General features: G+C 40.8%; 1 protein-coding gene across 11 annotated transcripts in view; it reads left to right on the top strand.

The window, feature by feature from the left end:
* Nucleotides 1-16,870, top strand: part of LOC125979734 (glutamate receptor ionotropic, NMDA 1) — a 27,531-nt gene extending 10,661 nt beyond the window's left edge. For 2 of the 11 annotated variants that reach the window (XM_049738264.2, XM_049738259.2), the window contains 16 exons: nt 779-953; nt 1,540-1,684; nt 2,670-2,756; nt 3,035-3,170; nt 3,430-3,557; nt 4,192-4,356; nt 4,969-5,087; nt 5,354-5,466; nt 5,637-5,785; nt 6,447-6,604; nt 7,124-7,285; nt 7,634-7,743; nt 8,076-8,221; nt 11,297-11,323; nt 11,952-12,062; nt 15,062-16,870. In XM_049738264.2, the coding sequence (XP_049594221.1) occupies nt 779-953; nt 1,540-1,684; nt 2,670-2,756; nt 3,035-3,170; nt 3,430-3,557; nt 4,192-4,356; nt 4,969-5,087; nt 5,354-5,466; nt 5,637-5,785; nt 6,447-6,604; nt 7,124-7,285; nt 7,634-7,743; nt 8,076-8,221; nt 11,297-11,323; nt 11,952-12,062; nt 15,062-15,130 (2,000 nt within the window). In that variant the 3' untranslated portion in view covers nt 15,131-16,870. Of the gene's footprint in view, nt 1-778; nt 954-1,539; nt 1,685-2,669; nt 2,757-3,034; nt 3,184-3,429; nt 3,558-4,191; nt 4,357-4,968; nt 5,088-5,353; nt 5,467-5,636; nt 5,786-6,446; nt 6,605-7,123; nt 7,286-7,633; nt 7,744-8,075; nt 8,222-11,296; nt 11,324-11,951; nt 12,063-15,061 lie in introns of all 11 variants that reach the window. The other 9 variants (XM_049738263.2, XM_049738258.2, XM_049738265.2 and 6 more) reach the window with 6 other exon arrangements.

Raw genomic sequence — 16,870 nt, 5'->3', positions numbered from 1 at the left:
TAAGCACTGAGTGTTTAAAGGTTTAAATGTGTTGTGTTCAGTGCTCCTTGTTTTCTTCAGTTGAATTGTGTCTTTCCTGGCTATTCATTGTGCTATTCTGCCATATTAATGTCCCGATTTCTAATGAACTATTAAGGAAGAGTTTTGCAACTGGTAGAATGGTAAGCTACAACAGCCTTTCTTGTTCTCATTGCTTCAGTTTTGCTCACTACATTGTATCACTTCATGGTCACCATCTTTTTGTCTCTCCTCCCTCAAAGTCACCTTCCACAACAAAACCCCTACTCAGAAAACATTTACGCCCCCCCCCCCCCCTTTTTTTTTTTTGTTGTGCTGTCATTGTCTCCACTTCCACTGCGGCTTCTTGAAGAAGTCGGTTGGACCTGGTTGCAATCAGAAAACTTAGCTGAAGTTGGATTATTGACTGGTGGTTTTGTTTTAACACAAGGACTAGTTTGCCTGATTCCCTAAGTTCTAAATAACAGGAAAAGAATAAATGAAATCCAACTTCAAGGGACTCTTTATACATGCTGTAAAAGGTCATCAGTAGCAAACAACAACAAAAAATATTGTTATTTATGTATGTTGCCTTGCCTGATGGGTTCTTTTTGCAGGCAGGGCAATTAGATGCTACTACTGATGCGCCACCTTTATTCAGGATGTGTAAACTAGAGGCCCTATAAGTTTTTGCCCACTTTGAGCATTGCAAAAGGATCCTAGGAGGCAGCTCTTTTTTTCAGGTCACTGATTGGGTGTTTGTCATTGGAATCGGTCATAGGTTTGATCGGCCTGCAGCTCATCAACGGCAAGAACGAGTCGGCTCATATCAATGATGCAGTGGCGGTGGTTGCTCAGTCCATCCAGGAGCTATTTGAGAAGGAAAACATCACTGAACCACCAAGAGGATGTGTAGGCAACACCAACATTTGGAAAACAGGACCTCTCTTCAAAAGGTATGCTGTCATTTTTTTAGCACATTTTTTTGCATTCAAATGTTATTGAAATATGTTTTACTGCATTTTGAAAATGCTCACAGCAACAATGAATGACAAAACTGAAAACAAACTTACATATTCTTGTAGGGGTGAGGCTTTAAGAGACATTATTTTGACCTTTTTGAGGAAAAGGTCTTTGTCAGTCAGTTCATATTTGCTAGTGCTGTGCTAAAGGTTTGGATCTCTCAGGCTAACTCTTTAAAGATTGGTAAAAGCTAACATTAGGCTGTTGTGTCAAATTTGTGCATTTTTGATAACAAGGACTGGTTGCCATGACAAATACATAGTACCAAACAAATTGTGTCTGTGACACAATTTATTGCTGTACCTGCCAGCTGACCTTCAAGTGACCCATTTACAAAGCTTTTTAAGCAGAAAAATATCCCCCTACAGATGCGTGATTAAAATGGCTGACATCAGCTGAAGATGATGCACTAAGCTCTCTTGAGAAGACATGCACACAGCAAATTAGTTTATGCTCGCACACACATCCACTGTCTCATTATGCACATAGGCTCTAATGATTCTCGTTTTCTTGCCAAAGGGTGCTCATGTCATCTAAATACCCAGAAGGCCTTACAGGACGTGTGGAGTTCAATGACGACGGAGACAGGAAGTACGCCCACTACAGCATTCTCAACTACCAGAAGAGTCGACTCATTCAAGTGGGCGTTTATAATGGGACGCAGGTAAATTAACAGCCACCGCAAATATCTACGGGTAATCAGTTTCAAGAACATTTCAGATTACTTGCTTTTTTTAATAGTGTGGTGTTTATAAGACAACTTTAATGCATTGTTCTTCGTATTTTTTTCTTAAATCTTGGATGTTATCTTACCATATATAAAAAGCAAATTTTTCTTAATTTTCAAAGAATGAGCACGAGACAAGAAAATAAGGAAAGACTGAATCAAGGGATTTAAGAAATTACATTTGCTGCATACTGTATCCTTGGACAAAGTTGCAAAACAACGACACTTGTGTCTATGCCGGAGCGGTGGCGAGAATGGATGTTGTGACGCTGGACGCATTATCTGATTGGCTGGGAAAATTAAGAACTCACCGAATTTATAATGAGTTTTACACTAGAAATATACTATGTCCGTTAATTACTTGGTTTATCGGCAAAATATTAACCAGCTCAGTGGCCTAGTAGTAGAGTGTCTGCCCTGAGACTGGAAGGTTGTGGGTTCAAACCCCGGCCGGATCATACCAAAGGCTATAAAAATGGGACCCATTGCCTCCCTGCTTGGCACTCAGCATTAAGAGTTGGAATTGGGGGGTTAAATCACCAAATGATTCCCGAGCGCGGCACCGCTGCTGCTCACTGCTCCCCTCTCCCCCAGGGGATGGATCAAAATCACATGGGGATGGGTTATGGATGATCATTGGGACTTTTTTTAAAATTTCAGCAGTTTGTATTGATCTTTATTACAAATTTACAAAAACACAAAAGCTCATATGGCATAAAAGTAGTAGTTCATGACACTTGAAGCCAAAGGGCAATCATAGCACAGCTGTAGTTATCTAAATTATTTATGAATGATGCTTTCTCCAAACGCCTCCTGTCAGCAGTCACCCAAGAAACTGTGTGTGCATGTGTGTGTGTGTGTGTGTGTGTGTGTGTGTGTGTGTGTGTGTGTGTGTGTGTGTGTGTGTGTGGTTTCCTTGTAGGTGGTAATGAACAATCAGCGCAAGATTATCTGGCCCGGCGGGGAGACGGAAAAACCTCAGGGCTTCCAGATGTCGACTCGATTAAAGGTAAGGTGGCTTCACATCCACACAATGATGTTATGGTCACATCCATATATATCAAGTACGAAAAATAACTTCTGTTCCTTGTGAGACAGTGTGCAGGGGGAAATGAAGCCACTCCATATCCATGAGAGCTGCAGCAATCGATCAAATATTTCTTTTCAAAAACATGCTCATGACTGATGTGCTTATATTCCAGCATCTGCATCATCGCTCGCTGGTCCCATTGGTTAGAAAACAGCAAAAACATTGTCATCAACAGCTTTCTGTCCTATTTGTTGTAGATAGTGACAATACACCAGGAGCCATTTGTTTATGTGAAACCCACTATGCCAGATGGAACATGCAAGGAGGAAATGACATTAAATGGAGTCTTAATTAAAAAGGTGATCTGCACTGGGCCCAATGAGACCATCCCAGGTAACACATCAGGGACGTTTATATCAATGTGCTTTCAACGCACATACACCTACTGGAGATGCATACATATATATGCAGTAGGTATCTATATATGTATGCATGTAGCCGAGTGTGCCATGGTGACTGATCAAGGTGTGTGTCTCAGAGCGAATGAAATCTGCAGAAGGGGAGCGTGATGCATTTGTCTAGTCAACAAGCGCCGGATAAACTCTTCAAATTATGATGGTGGATTGTAACTCGCAACCTTTTCTGGTTACAGGACGCCCAATTGTGCCGCAGTGTTGTTATGGATTCTGCATTGATCTGCTGATCAAGCTCGCTATGACCATGAACTTTACCTACGAGGTTCATCTGGTGGCTGATGGGAAATTTGGAACGCAGGAGCGGGTTGGTGTCACTTTACTTCACTAAAGAACGTATTTGAATGCAGAAATTACGTACATTTTTTTCTCACATTTTGCTCTGTGAATTTCAAAGTTGGTCATTTATCCTACCATTCTAGATTGAGATTGTAATTCAAAATTTGGTGCAATAGAAGTAAAATTATTTAAATGATTAAAATTATTTTATTTTTCAAGTTACTTTAAATTATTTTGCTAATTATTATACAATAAATAAACCTTGCTGTCATTAGATGTTGAAAAAAGTGATGACTACTAAATAAAGGCATACGTATTGAGTTTGAAACAATGTGGCCATGAAAGAAGAACAAAACAGGAAGTATTTTAACACAGCATAGTTGTAACAATCCTGCTTTTTATTTCAACAGAAAGTGACGGCTGTAAGTTGATTTGATCATTTACCATTTTTGCTTTTATTTCCACATCTCTATTAGTAATTTTAAAGTGAGCTTAAGTAAATCATGACAATTTCTTTGACACATTACTGCTTCCGCAAGAGTTGCAGGTCTATACTCTCTCAAAAAAATGTGTCAATATATTGGACACCTCCTGAATGACTTTTCTGGAATTAAGCGGTGGTCATTGATAGTGTCCCGATTTCTATGTTAACGGGGCTCCAGGTGAACAACAGTAACAAGAAAGAGTGGAATGGCATGATGGGAGAGCTCCTGGGGGGCCTGGCTGACATGATTGTTGCCCCGCTGACTATAAACAACGAACGAGCCCAGTACATTGAGTTCTCCAAACCCTTCAAATATCAAGGTCTTACTATCCTTGTTAAAAAGGTAAGTTCATCCGTTTGGCTTTGCTGTCAAGTTAGGTAAGCACCAACTGATGAGCATGTAAAGTCCAAGTTTATGTTCCTAGATAAGATTTGGCCCGAGTGCAGCTAAAATGGAATTAATTTTGATAGTATTATTGCATTTGATTTTTTATTCTTTGTTTTTCCATTTTTATGCAAGTATAAAAGATAATTGTGACACAAGGAGTTTCACAGATTGAATATGTTGTTAAACTTATTTAACAAAAATGTTCAGCTGGTGTGATTTGCGATCACGTTGTTTCATATCAGAACAGAAGCATAATCAGACGAGGAGATGATGAACATCAACCTGTAAAGATGTTGTCGTAGGAGTTGAATTTAATGCTTCTGCCATGGTTTACTGCTAGTCACTGTGTAAAATGAGTACATAAAACGATTTTAAACAAATTCTCATACAGCACATGCATTACATTTTACATTAAATGCCATTAAGAATGAAATTACCCAATGTCATTACTTACACAATGAATTGACAGCAAGACAGAAATGTTGTTGTCATTATCATCACATCATAACATACATCAAGACGTTGCTGAATGCGTTATTGTTAACTGGTTTCCATGTATGTTTTCAGGAAATCCCTCGCAGTACACTGGATTCGTTCATGCAGCCATTTCAAAGTACTCTGTGGCTGCTGGTGGGTCTTTCGGTACATGTGGTGGCGGTGATGCTTTACCTACTAGACCGGTTCAGGTACACAGGGAACCTGTGTGTGCGTGTGTGTGTGCGTGCGTGTGTGTGTGTGACTCCACCCCTGACCCCTATAAAGCTTCCGTTCAGAGAGAGGAGAAGATTGACTCCAATCATCCCACTGCTTTATCGTTGTGCTTCCTTCTTTTGTACTTTTTCCTTCTTTTGGTCTTTCTGGCTTTATTCGCTCATGTTCAGTTCCTTACCTTGCCATCAGGCCGCCACGGTTTTTTCGAGGCACAGATTCTGACTGAATCTTTGTCCCGCAGCCCATTTGGAAGGTTTAAAGTAAACAGTGAAGAAGAAGAAGAAGATGCCCTCACCTTGTCATCTGCCATGTGGTTCTCTTGGGGAGTGTTGCTGAACTCTGGAATCGGAGAAGGTAAGTCGTAGGAGTTTGTCTTTTTGTTGAATGTGGCACCTGGTGATGTGACTTATTCGATACTCCCGGATGTCAAAGTAAACGTATTCAGCTTATCTTGTTTCTTTGGTCTCTGGTTTTCTTTTTGGTTTTGTTTAATGTTTGGTTTAATTTTTATATTTGACTTGCAGGTGCACCTCGCAGCTTTTCAGCGAGAATCCTTGGCATGGTGTGGGCTGGCTTTGCCATGATCATTGTGGCTTCCTATACTGCCAACTTGGCTGCTTTCCTGGTGCTGGATCGGCCTGAGGAGCGCATCACCGGCATCAATGACCCAAGGGTACGCGTCAACTCGACATCACTTCCAATCTTGTTCACCAAAGCGCAGCTTAAAACTTAAAAAATAACTCATGTTGTACTACAGGGCAGTCAATATAAGACCCCTGTATATGTGCCAAACAAGACACGTTTGCCATCTAGTGGTGAATGGTGCTATTACAACTTAGAACTACAGTTGGATCCTGCATATTCGCAGTTTGGCATCTGCGAATTCGCACATTCGTGGATTCTTTTTTCTATTTCCCCCCAATATTTCATATTTTGGATTTTTCCTCTATTTTTATGGGATTTCCCGTTTTTATAAAGGTTTGTCAGCGTTTATGGGAAAATCTGGCAGGTTTGTGAAATAAAAAAATAAAATAAAACAATAATTATATAATTTAATGATGAATAATAATGTGTTTTAAATTAATCATGGAGTGTGCTTACAGGATCGCAGGCCGCCAGCTCTTCGTGACTAGTTTATGTTCTTCTAAAAGAACATGGAATGTCTAATATAGTGAAATATCTGCAATGGAGAAGAAATGTATTTTTCATCAAAACTCTGTGAGGGAGTTTGTAATAAATTAATATGCAGATGTAATTTTCGTACACGTCTACAGTCAGAATTTCTGGCAGCGGTTCTTGCAGTTTTATGACTATGTGACCAATCTTCTCTTCAGCTCAGAAATCCATCAGACAAGTTCATCTATGCCACGGTAAAGCAGAGCTCCGTGGACATCTACTTCCGGCGGCAGGTGGAGCTTAGCACCATGTACCGCCACATGGAGAAGCACAACTATGAGAGTGCCGCCGAGGCCATCCAGGCAGTGCGTGACAAGTGAGTCTCGGCCAGGCCGCGCTGTCCGGAGCGTGTTGGCTGGCTGCTCAACCTGTCAAGCACAAGGTCAATGCTGATCAGGAGAGGTTGGTGGGGGGGGGGGAGTCGAGGGACTCATGGACCTATGGATCAGAAGGAAGCCGTAGGACTTACTATAGCTGTCTGTCTGATCCGGGCCCATGGCTCAACAGGGGCCAAACTCTGGTGTGGACTTAGCAACCACGCAGGTAGAATAACAATAAGTGGAGAAGCGCCCCTTTTCAGGTTGTACCCAGATGACCATCTTTGAGATGGGGGGGAGGCGTGCTTACCCATCTGGAATTGGATAACAATTGGGCCATAGGCAGCGGTACTGATTACCGGTAAACGCTGAATGACACACAAGATCCGGTGCACGAGAGAGAAAGGGCCGCCGACCGTGAATGTGTATGTAGATCATTGTACTGTTGCACCGTAACCCCTCCTTCCCCTCCTCCTACTCCCCCTCCTCCCTCCTCCTGCCTCCCCCCTCCCTCACAGCAAGCTGCATGCTTTCATCTGGGACTCTGCGGTGCTGGAGTTTGAAGCCTCGCAGAAGTGCGACCTGGTGACCACGGGAGAGCTGTTTTTCCGTTCGGGCTTTGGCATAGGCATGCGCAAGGACAGCCCCTGGAAACAGAATGTGTCCCTGGCCATTCTCAGGTCTGTCCCAGCCGAAGGTGCATTATTCGTCTGATTTTGAGTTTGTCTCTTTCTTATTGATATGATTTCATGGTCATGTATTGACCAGATTCAGCCATTGCCTTTTGTCACATCTCACTATTTAGCTTCCCTTCCTGCCCTCACTGTCTGTCTGTCTGTCTGTCTGTCTGTCTGTCTGTCTGTCTGTCTGTCTGTCTGTCTGTCTGTCTGTCTGTCTGCGTGTGTGACCGGTCGTGGTGACAGTCTCATATTAGTTGCGATGAGGGTATAAGCGACTCCAGCATCTCAGTTTTTGCGTCGTGCATTAACTTTGTCACCCCTCTCCTCACTACCTCTGACCCCTTGCAGTTCTCATGAGAACGGCTTCATGGAAGATCTAGATAAAACCTGGGTGAGATACCAGGAGTGTGACTCAAGGAGCAATGCCCCAGCCACACTCACCTTTGAAAACATGGCAGGTATGGTCCTTAAGGCTTAGAAAAAGCGTTAAAAGTGATTGGACAAAAACTGCAGTGGTAAGTGACTGTAGCCTTTTTTTGTCCAATACCTTTTCCGATTTTTTTTTTTTTTTTTGTGTTGGCGTGGGTCATACAGTCTATCGTGCTGTGGCTTCATGGTCATAATATTGGCAATGTGTGGTTTTCAGTTGCCCGTGGGAGCTAGTTTAAAAGCGACGCGGAAACCACTGACCATGACTCACTGCGTCCATGCTCAGTGGGAGAAGCGTGAGTGTGTGTGTGTGTTATTAAGATCACAATTCACTCTTTTCTCTCATTTTGTCTCCGTCCAGGGGTCTTCATGCTTGTGGCTGGTGGCATAGCAGCAGGAATCTTCCTCATCTTCATAGAAATAGCCTATAAGCGCCATAAAGACGCCCGCAGGAAGCAGATGCAGCTCGCCTTTGCGGCCGTTAATGTTTGGAGGAAGAACCTGCAGGTAGGAATGATTTCATTTTGTCCTTACCAGGGAAAGGTAAAAGGGTCCGGACTTCTCACAAGGGTTCATATGTGATCATATCAAAATTGAAGAGAAAAGCAATACACAAAAATATTCAAGTATAAAATCTACCTGGAGCAGAAAATCTTATGCACAAATATTATGTAAATAATTACCGGCATATCCTAAACAACATTCACTTTACAAATAATAAGATAATAGTCTTTATGAGCCTTTAACAGACTGAACATCTGAATTAAAACAGACATTTCCTTGTCCATGGCATGACGGTTTCGATTATTGCTTGTGTAATCTGTTTAAGGTCATATCATGCAAACATAAAAAAAAAAACTGAAATGCAATTTTCAATCAGTAAAAGCAATCACAGTTAGTTTGTCATGCAGTTCCATTATGCCATTATCGATTCCTCCAATTTGGCCGCAGCCCGTGGCCATCAAGACAAACAGAGCGTAAAGACGTCAATTCCCTGCCGCTATCGGAGCTACTACGTGGAGTTTGCATGTTCTCCCCGTGCCTGCGTGGGTTTTCTCTGGGCACTCCGGTTTCCTCCCACATCCCAAAAACATGCTTGGTAGGCCGATTGAGCACTCCAAATTGCTCCTAGGTGTGAGTGTGAGTGCGGATGGTTGTTCGTCACTGTGTGGCCTTTGATCGGCTGGCAACCGGTCCAGGATGTCCCCTGCCTACTGCCCGACAACTACTGGGATAGGCTCCAGCACGCCCGCGACCCCCGTGGGGACAGGCAGTATAGAAAATGGATGGATGGATGGAACTCAGTGAAATTGCTAAATCTAGTGTCATCTAAACTATGATATTGTTATAAAATAATTTGTACATTTAACTAGTAACTAATAACATGAAAGAACCACCCATTTCCCCTTCAATATTATGGTTTCACTCCTTGAGTGGAGGGTCGGGACTCCAGGGAAGCTCCATGTAAATGCTAGCCACCTTGACTATGTGACGTGAGCCTTGCACCATATATGTTTATGATCCAGAACTCAGTGAAAAAGGTACAGTAGAAAATCCCAAGTGCCTATCAGCAAACCAATGTCTTCCTGAAAATGTCTGCCATTTTGCTGACGACTGTACCGTATAGTATATCTTTGTTGTGAGCGTCCTGACATGGATGTACATTCTGTGTATGTGTACAGCAGGCGATTGCATGCTGGGTAGGATGTGGGTGGGGGTGGGGTCGCTTCACAGAGAAAGGAGAGGTGCACACTTAATTTTATAAGTGGACCAGCATGGTTTAGATCCATGTCAACAACAATCACAATGATGTTTGTTTTTTTTTCAAGGCTAAACAAAGATGGCTCAAGCACGCTCATCTTTGCTCATTAACCATCTCCAGGGTCTTGGAGCTATAATGAAAACCTCATGCGAGGAGTGCTGAGGGAGCCCATGAGTTGAGCTAATCTAATATGTCCTGTGACAGATATTATTCATACTGTTTGGGTGCGCTGATATGATTGCTCACAGTTATCTCATTTTGACAAATGCAAAATGACAACTTGGTTATGTGGGACGCGAAACCATCACGATGGAAAATTTACCATTGCAGTGTATGTGGTCTCCTCCCTCCCTCAGTGCAGCGACCATTAAGTCCCTGGAATCCCATTGCTGGCATTTCTTGACTGCTTACTATATGTGCAATTATACACATTTTTTTTTTTTTATAATGCCTCACAATGGGCTAAGACCCATATATAGTATACATATATGAACAGACAATTGGAATATATGCACTTCTGACTAATCAAAATGTGTTCATGGAGCTCACTCCACACTCCCTCAAAGCTGTTGATCCAGAAATATGCTTTTCTGACCTTTGATTGAACTCAATGTCTGCAAAGTCTGCACACAGGTAAAATCTAATTGGACTCTGAACAAACTTGTCATGTTAAAAGAAGTCATTCAAGAAACTGGTCATGTGAGATGATGATTATGATGATGTTGATGATGATTATGCATAATATTGGCATGCTTCTATTTCCCTGGAAAAAAAACAAAACAGCCGTGACGCCTCCACCAATGTGATGACTGTGCATTCCCTGTATGGGAATGAAATGAGGTTTAAAAAAAAAAAAAAAAGGCACTTGGTTCGGTTAGTGTTCTTGAAGAAAAGAAACACCTTGTGGCAGTTTCCCAGACCTTCATTATAAACTAACAAAAGATGTCATCTTCCAACAGGAGAGTCATATGTTATTCTTTATTAAAAACCAAGTGATGCGGTGCACCAGTCATTCCTTCTGCCAGCTTTCATCACGCCAACCATGCTGGCCACTGCCCACTCGCCACCTGATCACATGTCATCAGGGGGTTGAGAGGAACGTGCTGGATGGCAAAAACGCGCCCTTATAATAAGTGTGGACACACACGACCTGATGAAAAGGGTGCACTGCGAGTGCCAGTGCTGAAGATTATGAATTTGTCATGCTGTTTGTTTTGTGTTTATTTATGCTTTGTTTTTGCCATTTTCTTATCTTCCCATATAAGCATAAAATGTCCTAGCATGTTGAAATTCACACCACACTAACCTTACCCCCCACCCCGCCCCCAATTTACCTTTCCTTCTTCCACCTCTCGCTCATACTTTACTCATGTAATGTTTTTTTTTTTCCAGTATAAAGTGTTAAGTATTATCCTTTCATGCATTAGCTGACTTCTGGTGTATAATTTGCATCTAGAGTCTGCTTTTTTTTTTTTCTTAAATATTCTGATGCCTTTCATCCCATTTCATTCCCTAAAGTGTGGGATGAATTTCCATTATACCCTCGATGGTATAATGACTTTAAATGGGCTTCAGTTACAATTGCTTTTGTATTCCTCTTCCATATGCATTTTAGTGGCGCTCCACTAACCATATTGTAGCTTGACTCTTTATATTTGCCTGGCTTTGAATGTGGATGTTTGCTTTGCTAGTGGCTTTTTTCCCCCCTAAAATATTTTCCCGTTTCCTAATCCCTTGGCTTATGCATAAGGACATTCTTAAGTAATAACAATCAACTGGATGGACATTTATTTTATTTTTCTTTTCTTCCCCCTATGCAGCCATCTTCCTCTCTAGAGACTCAGGATGTAAGAATACCTTAATATGAGTTCTTACATGCACACAAACACCAAATTGTTGAGCCGAGCGTAATGGTGGGGCACTCTGATGGTGACGGATATGGTTAAACAAAAAATTGTTTTCTTTTCAAGTTTTTAAATAGGATGCATGTTGGAATATTGGCAAAAATCAAGTAGAAGTTATTTGGCATTTTTTTATACCTCTTTTTATTGAGTGTGTTGTTGATGAAAGGCCGTCAGAACTGTAAAGTGTGTTCTCAGGCACGAGTTGGCAATATTTGGGATAGTTGAATTAGTGAAACATGGTATCACACCCGCTGACATCTTTATGACCCATCCACTCATTCTAATGCATTTCTAGGAGCCCAACGATTGAACAACCGTGCGTGACATCTTTGCAGTACCTGTGTGACAGCTTGCATAAAATATCTGAGTGCCCTCATATCATACGGTTAAACCCACTCTCACTCCCTGAGCACTCTCTATCCCCCTCTTTACTCATTTTGCTCCCATCGAATTAGAGCGTAACACTTGAAGTCGGCTATTGGAGTGACTGGGAATGGGAGAGCTAAGTGAAAGCGAGGTGATCTCCTCAGGCATAGAACATGAATAATGTTTCTACATATATTTATTTTAGGATAGAAAAAGTGGTAGAGCAGAGCCCGACCCCAAAAAGAAAGCCTCTTTTAGGTCCATCAGTACCACCCTGGCCTCCAGCATCAAGAGACGTAGGTCGTCCAAAGACACGGTAAGGAGACCAAGAAGCAACATCTTCCCTTGTTTTATTCCTCCCTCTCTATTTTCTTCTCCTCTGTCCTCTCTGTTCACATCTCCATATCCAATCATGAGAGGCGTCCCATGCTTCACTCATCCATATCCACAGGGCTCAGCTGCCTCTGCCACGTGTCTGTCAGCACAGCATTACCATCAAGCATCTATAGCGCCTCCACAGGCTGGAGTGCATCAGTGCAGGTCAGGTCAGGTCGTGAGCTTGAGTTAAGTGAGGCTGTCCGAAGGGGAAATTTTTATCCTCAATAGGAAGGTGTTTAGAAAAAAATAAAATAAATAAAATTAAAAAGCTGCCAGTGGTGCTTTGTCTTGGGCTGCTGGTTTGGTTGTGGAATCTGCCAAATGTTTGGTCCATGGACATGTTGCGATGCGTGTCTTGTAAATGGTCGTGTGTGTGTCTTAAGTGTTTGTAATCAGTAAATTTTGCTGCTTTATATTCTATGTATTCACCTTTTCTTTGCACCGGTCCCGCACTTTGTCCGTTTGGTTTCTTTTGGTTGAAAGCATGTCCTGCTGTCGTACCATTTTATCCCAAATTCTCTTTCAAGGTGATTACGCCTGCTGAGAAGAAAACTAACAAGGTTTCAAACTTTCAGGATTACTCATGGATTTATTTGTGTTATTCTCCAAATCTATTGCTTGTTTTTGCTTTGTCATATTTTGCTGTCATAATTATTGTTTATTTTTCAGTGTTCTTGTCGTGAATCGTTTGTGACCTTTTCAGGGTATTTACCAGGTGGTGAAGACTTTTTTTTTGGTTTATTTCTTTGATACTCCCTGAAGCAGTCGACTCCCACTGTTCTGCGATGCAAACTGATTTATTTGGTCTTCATTCCTCTTTTTCTCTTTTGTTGGTGCGCATTTGAGAGTATTAGTTTCATCGTTAGCTGTCAAAGCGCAAAAGTGATGCTGTGTGAGACAGTGTGTGTGTGGGTGTTTGTTAAATTGTCTCACTTTCTCTTGCGTTTTTTGTCAATGTTATTACTGCTCTTATTTTGAACAAAATCACCTGTACTCTCCCTTCTTGAGGTTCAGCAGTAGAATTGAAGAGAAGAAGAGTGGATTTACCATTAATATTATGTCTACTTCCACTGCCGGAGTGGAAAAGCTCATAAGTAAAACAAAGTGCAAACACAAGATGGAACCAAAAAAAAAAAAAAAATCCCATCCTCAGTCTTTGACCTTTATTTTTGATTTTATATCAATGTTCTTCTTTTTACATGAATGGATATCAATGGACTTTAGTGTCAGTGTCCCTCACCCACATGCCACACTGCTCCTTTCTCCCTCTGCAAGCATGCAAACTGTCATAGATGTAGTGGTAGTAGAAAACAGTGGAATAGCCTCTTTAGTTGTGCTGTGTAGTGATAAAGCTCCATCAAAGCTGATTTCATTTAGTCCATTCGAAACTAGTAGTTTGCTTGTACCGTCTCGATTGTGCTGCTCCGCTTGACCCCAGTAGAGGCCACTGTTAGCAGTCCAATGAAGGAGTCGTATGCCATTACAAGGAACTTGAAGGTCAAGCTGATGAGAGTCATCCATTCTTGAAGATAAGACATGTATCTCATGGGGATGTCTCTCTAAGTATCGTATTAGGGCTTCACTAAAAACAAAAATGATGATACTGCATAAACAAAGCTGAGGAATTAATACACTTGAGCCAAGACAAACAACAAAATCCAGATCAACGGAATAGTTTAATGTAATGTCTAAATGTTTGTGGGAGAACTGATATAAAGTCTAGTCTTTTGTTGGGTTCATTCAAGTGTTGATAAATATATTCCAAGTCACTTAGCAGCCCTTCTCAAATAGTTTTTTTTTTTTTTTTTTACTGTAATACATTAAAATGTAGTTGCACATTCACTGCAGTAGGTGGCAGTGGCATTCTCATTGCCAGAGTATGCGCAGAAACCATAAACAATGTTAAGAGTTATTCATCAGATTTATAGATCCTTTTTTGTTTTGTTTAATGTTAAAAATAATAGTGTTATGCAGAGGTATACTGATAAAAAAAAATTATAGACATGATGCTATTCATAGTCGCGGTGGAGAGTTGAGGGGGTGCAAACTTTCTTCCTTCTACGGGCATGTAACAGAAAATAATTGTGAAGCACTGCACTATAGAGAAGTGCTTGACTCAGCATGCTGTGAGGAATTTTTGGCATTGACATAGAATATAGCTTTTTTTCTTTTTAGTGTTGCCTTAATACACCTTCAAATTTCTGCATGTGGCTCAGAGTTTATGTAAATGATGAATAGAAGCACTTGGTAATTTAAGCACATCAAGTTTATTGCTGACATATTGCTGACAAGCCAAGATTTGTTTTCCAGAATGATTTGCAACATTTTATGAGTGGGTTTTTCAATCAGGTTTGCAAATCAGGAAAAAACCCAAAAAAACCATAAACACTGAAAAATACGACCTGCGGCTGAGGGACCACATTCCCAAGGCAAAAAAAATATATATATATATATATATATCACGCAAAAACCCTGTTACCATAGCAACCTGCATGGAAACCAAGTCTTACTGCTCCTCTCTATGATTTACTACACTCGGCTTGAGATGAAGTGTACAGTAGTAATGGCTCAGCCACAACAGCACTTTGAAATCAACCCCAAATATCATTTTTCTCTTTACGGGCTGCTAAAATGAGAAGATGCTTCCTGTGCGTAGGTACAAAAAAGGGAAAGAGTGACTCAATCCTTCAATGAAATGAAATCATCCTTTGAACAAAAGATGATTCAAATGTGCTGTTGTTTTGGCTCAGGTGTACATAAAGTAGTGACTCACCTCAGGCACACGACATCTAGAACCAAACTAATCAGCCTGAAGAACGGTGGAAAAATTTGCTGTAGTATTTAAATGCGATATCAACTAAAATCCACTATATATATTTTTTTTTATGACACCCCTGTGTATTCTCTCTTCTTCCCATTTTCTTTCCACCTCTGCAGCAGTACCCACCCACTGACATCACGGGACAACTCAATTTGTCCGACCCCTCAGTCAGCACTGTGGTGTAGGGAGCATGACCCCCGCCCCAGCCAAAGGAGAGAGGAAATAAGAAAAGGAAGGTGGCAAGAGAGGAGATTGGTCTTGTGTGGAGAAGCTGAAGACTCAGAACACTCAATTTGCACCTTTTGAACAGTCGGGATGACCTGACCGTACAGGTAGATGTTTGTAGGCTCCCTAAGCATGCACAGAGCCATCCGAAACACACTCAGTATACATTTTCCTATATGTACAATCATATTACTACCTATGTACTTAATCTTCCTTTCTGTCATTTTGCCAACATAGATACTTAGTTGCTGTTTATTCCAATTTTCTTAGCTGCCTCATAGCTTTTTTTTGGGTGCCATTTAGTTACGTTAATAAATAAGCCAGTTTTAATACCAGTACTGTAACATATCGCTTCCAAGTAGAGCCTATTAAGCACTGTAACATTTAAGGTTTTATTTATTTATTTATTATTTGGGCACAATCCTGCAATATGATATGTAAGCTTCCTCTAAGGAATTGTTTGTGTGACCACTTTCAAATAGTTTCAATTTTATCTACTTGGTAGGGAAGCACTACTAAAGAGCCTATAAGATAAGGATATGATTAATCACGAAAGCATGTGTGTGTGTCTGATGTATTTGTATTAGAATGTCACTGACCATGAAATTACTTATGTTAACAGAGTTCAGACTCTAGATTGCATCTGTCCCTCTATATTTGTCCACTAAAATGCCAAATGCATGTTGTTCAATTAGTTATACAATGGATTCCTTACATGACAAATCACTTGTGCTTTTTAACATTTTCTAAAAAAAAAAAAAAAAAGAAAGCATTTATTTTGCAGCCTGATGAAACTGCAAACTAATATTTTTATGCTCTAAGCCATGTTACGTTTGGGGCTGCCCTCTGTCTTCCTCTCTCCTGCTGCAGTCTCTCTCTTTTCCGGTCTCAAAAGGGTTGCATCAAAAGGCCGAGTTTTTCAGCCAACCAGCACTCAATCTTTGATGAAAAACCTTCCTCGTGGCAGAGGTTGTTGCTGGGGAACTTTTTCATGAAGGAGCTTGAGTGGATTTGATGCATTGCTAAGCTTGCAAGCGTTGGTTGGATGCAAAAACAGGCCTTTTCCCAGTTTCTGGAGCTGAGAAATCACTGCCTTTCTGGTGTGCAGCACCACATAGCACTTTACGCTGAGAGGGCATTTCCAAACTGTTACAAATACAACATAAAATCACAATAACCTTTTATATATCATCACATTATTATTATTATTTATTATTATTATTGTTATGCACTGTTAGACATGAACTAACTGAATTTGCAATTGATTTTAAATGAAGTTATGAAATTTTGCACAATGACATGGTGCCAAACACAGAATTTGCTCTGGCCTGCATGCTGACATGTAATTACAACTGCTATAGTATTTGTTTTTTTATTTATTTTTTTCTCCAGACATGCTTTGTTATGTGCGTTGTTATTGAGGATACACTTCAACTGAATGAAATTTTAATAGAGTTTGGTTTAGTGTCTTTATAGGTATTGGGAAACTGTATAGTGTGCTTGTGCTATGATTGCTGCTGAGAATGTCTTTTACTACTTATTTAATCACACACACTTGCATACGCACGCATACACACACAAACATGCACATGTTGTGTTATACAAGCATGCACACACGCTTCATATACAGTATGAATTCCTTGAGTTCTTATCTTAATTCATTAATAACTGTAAATAAAATGTACTTGCAAGACCCCAAA

Source organism: Syngnathus scovelli, chromosome 13 (assembly GCF_024217435.2).
Source record: "Syngnathus scovelli strain Florida chromosome 13, RoL_Ssco_1.2, whole genome shotgun sequence".
NCBI lineage: Eukaryota > Metazoa > Chordata > Actinopteri > Syngnathiformes > Syngnathidae > Syngnathus > Syngnathus scovelli.
Note: the sequence above shows the minus strand (reverse complement) of the source record. Positions and strands in the feature narration are given on the sequence as shown.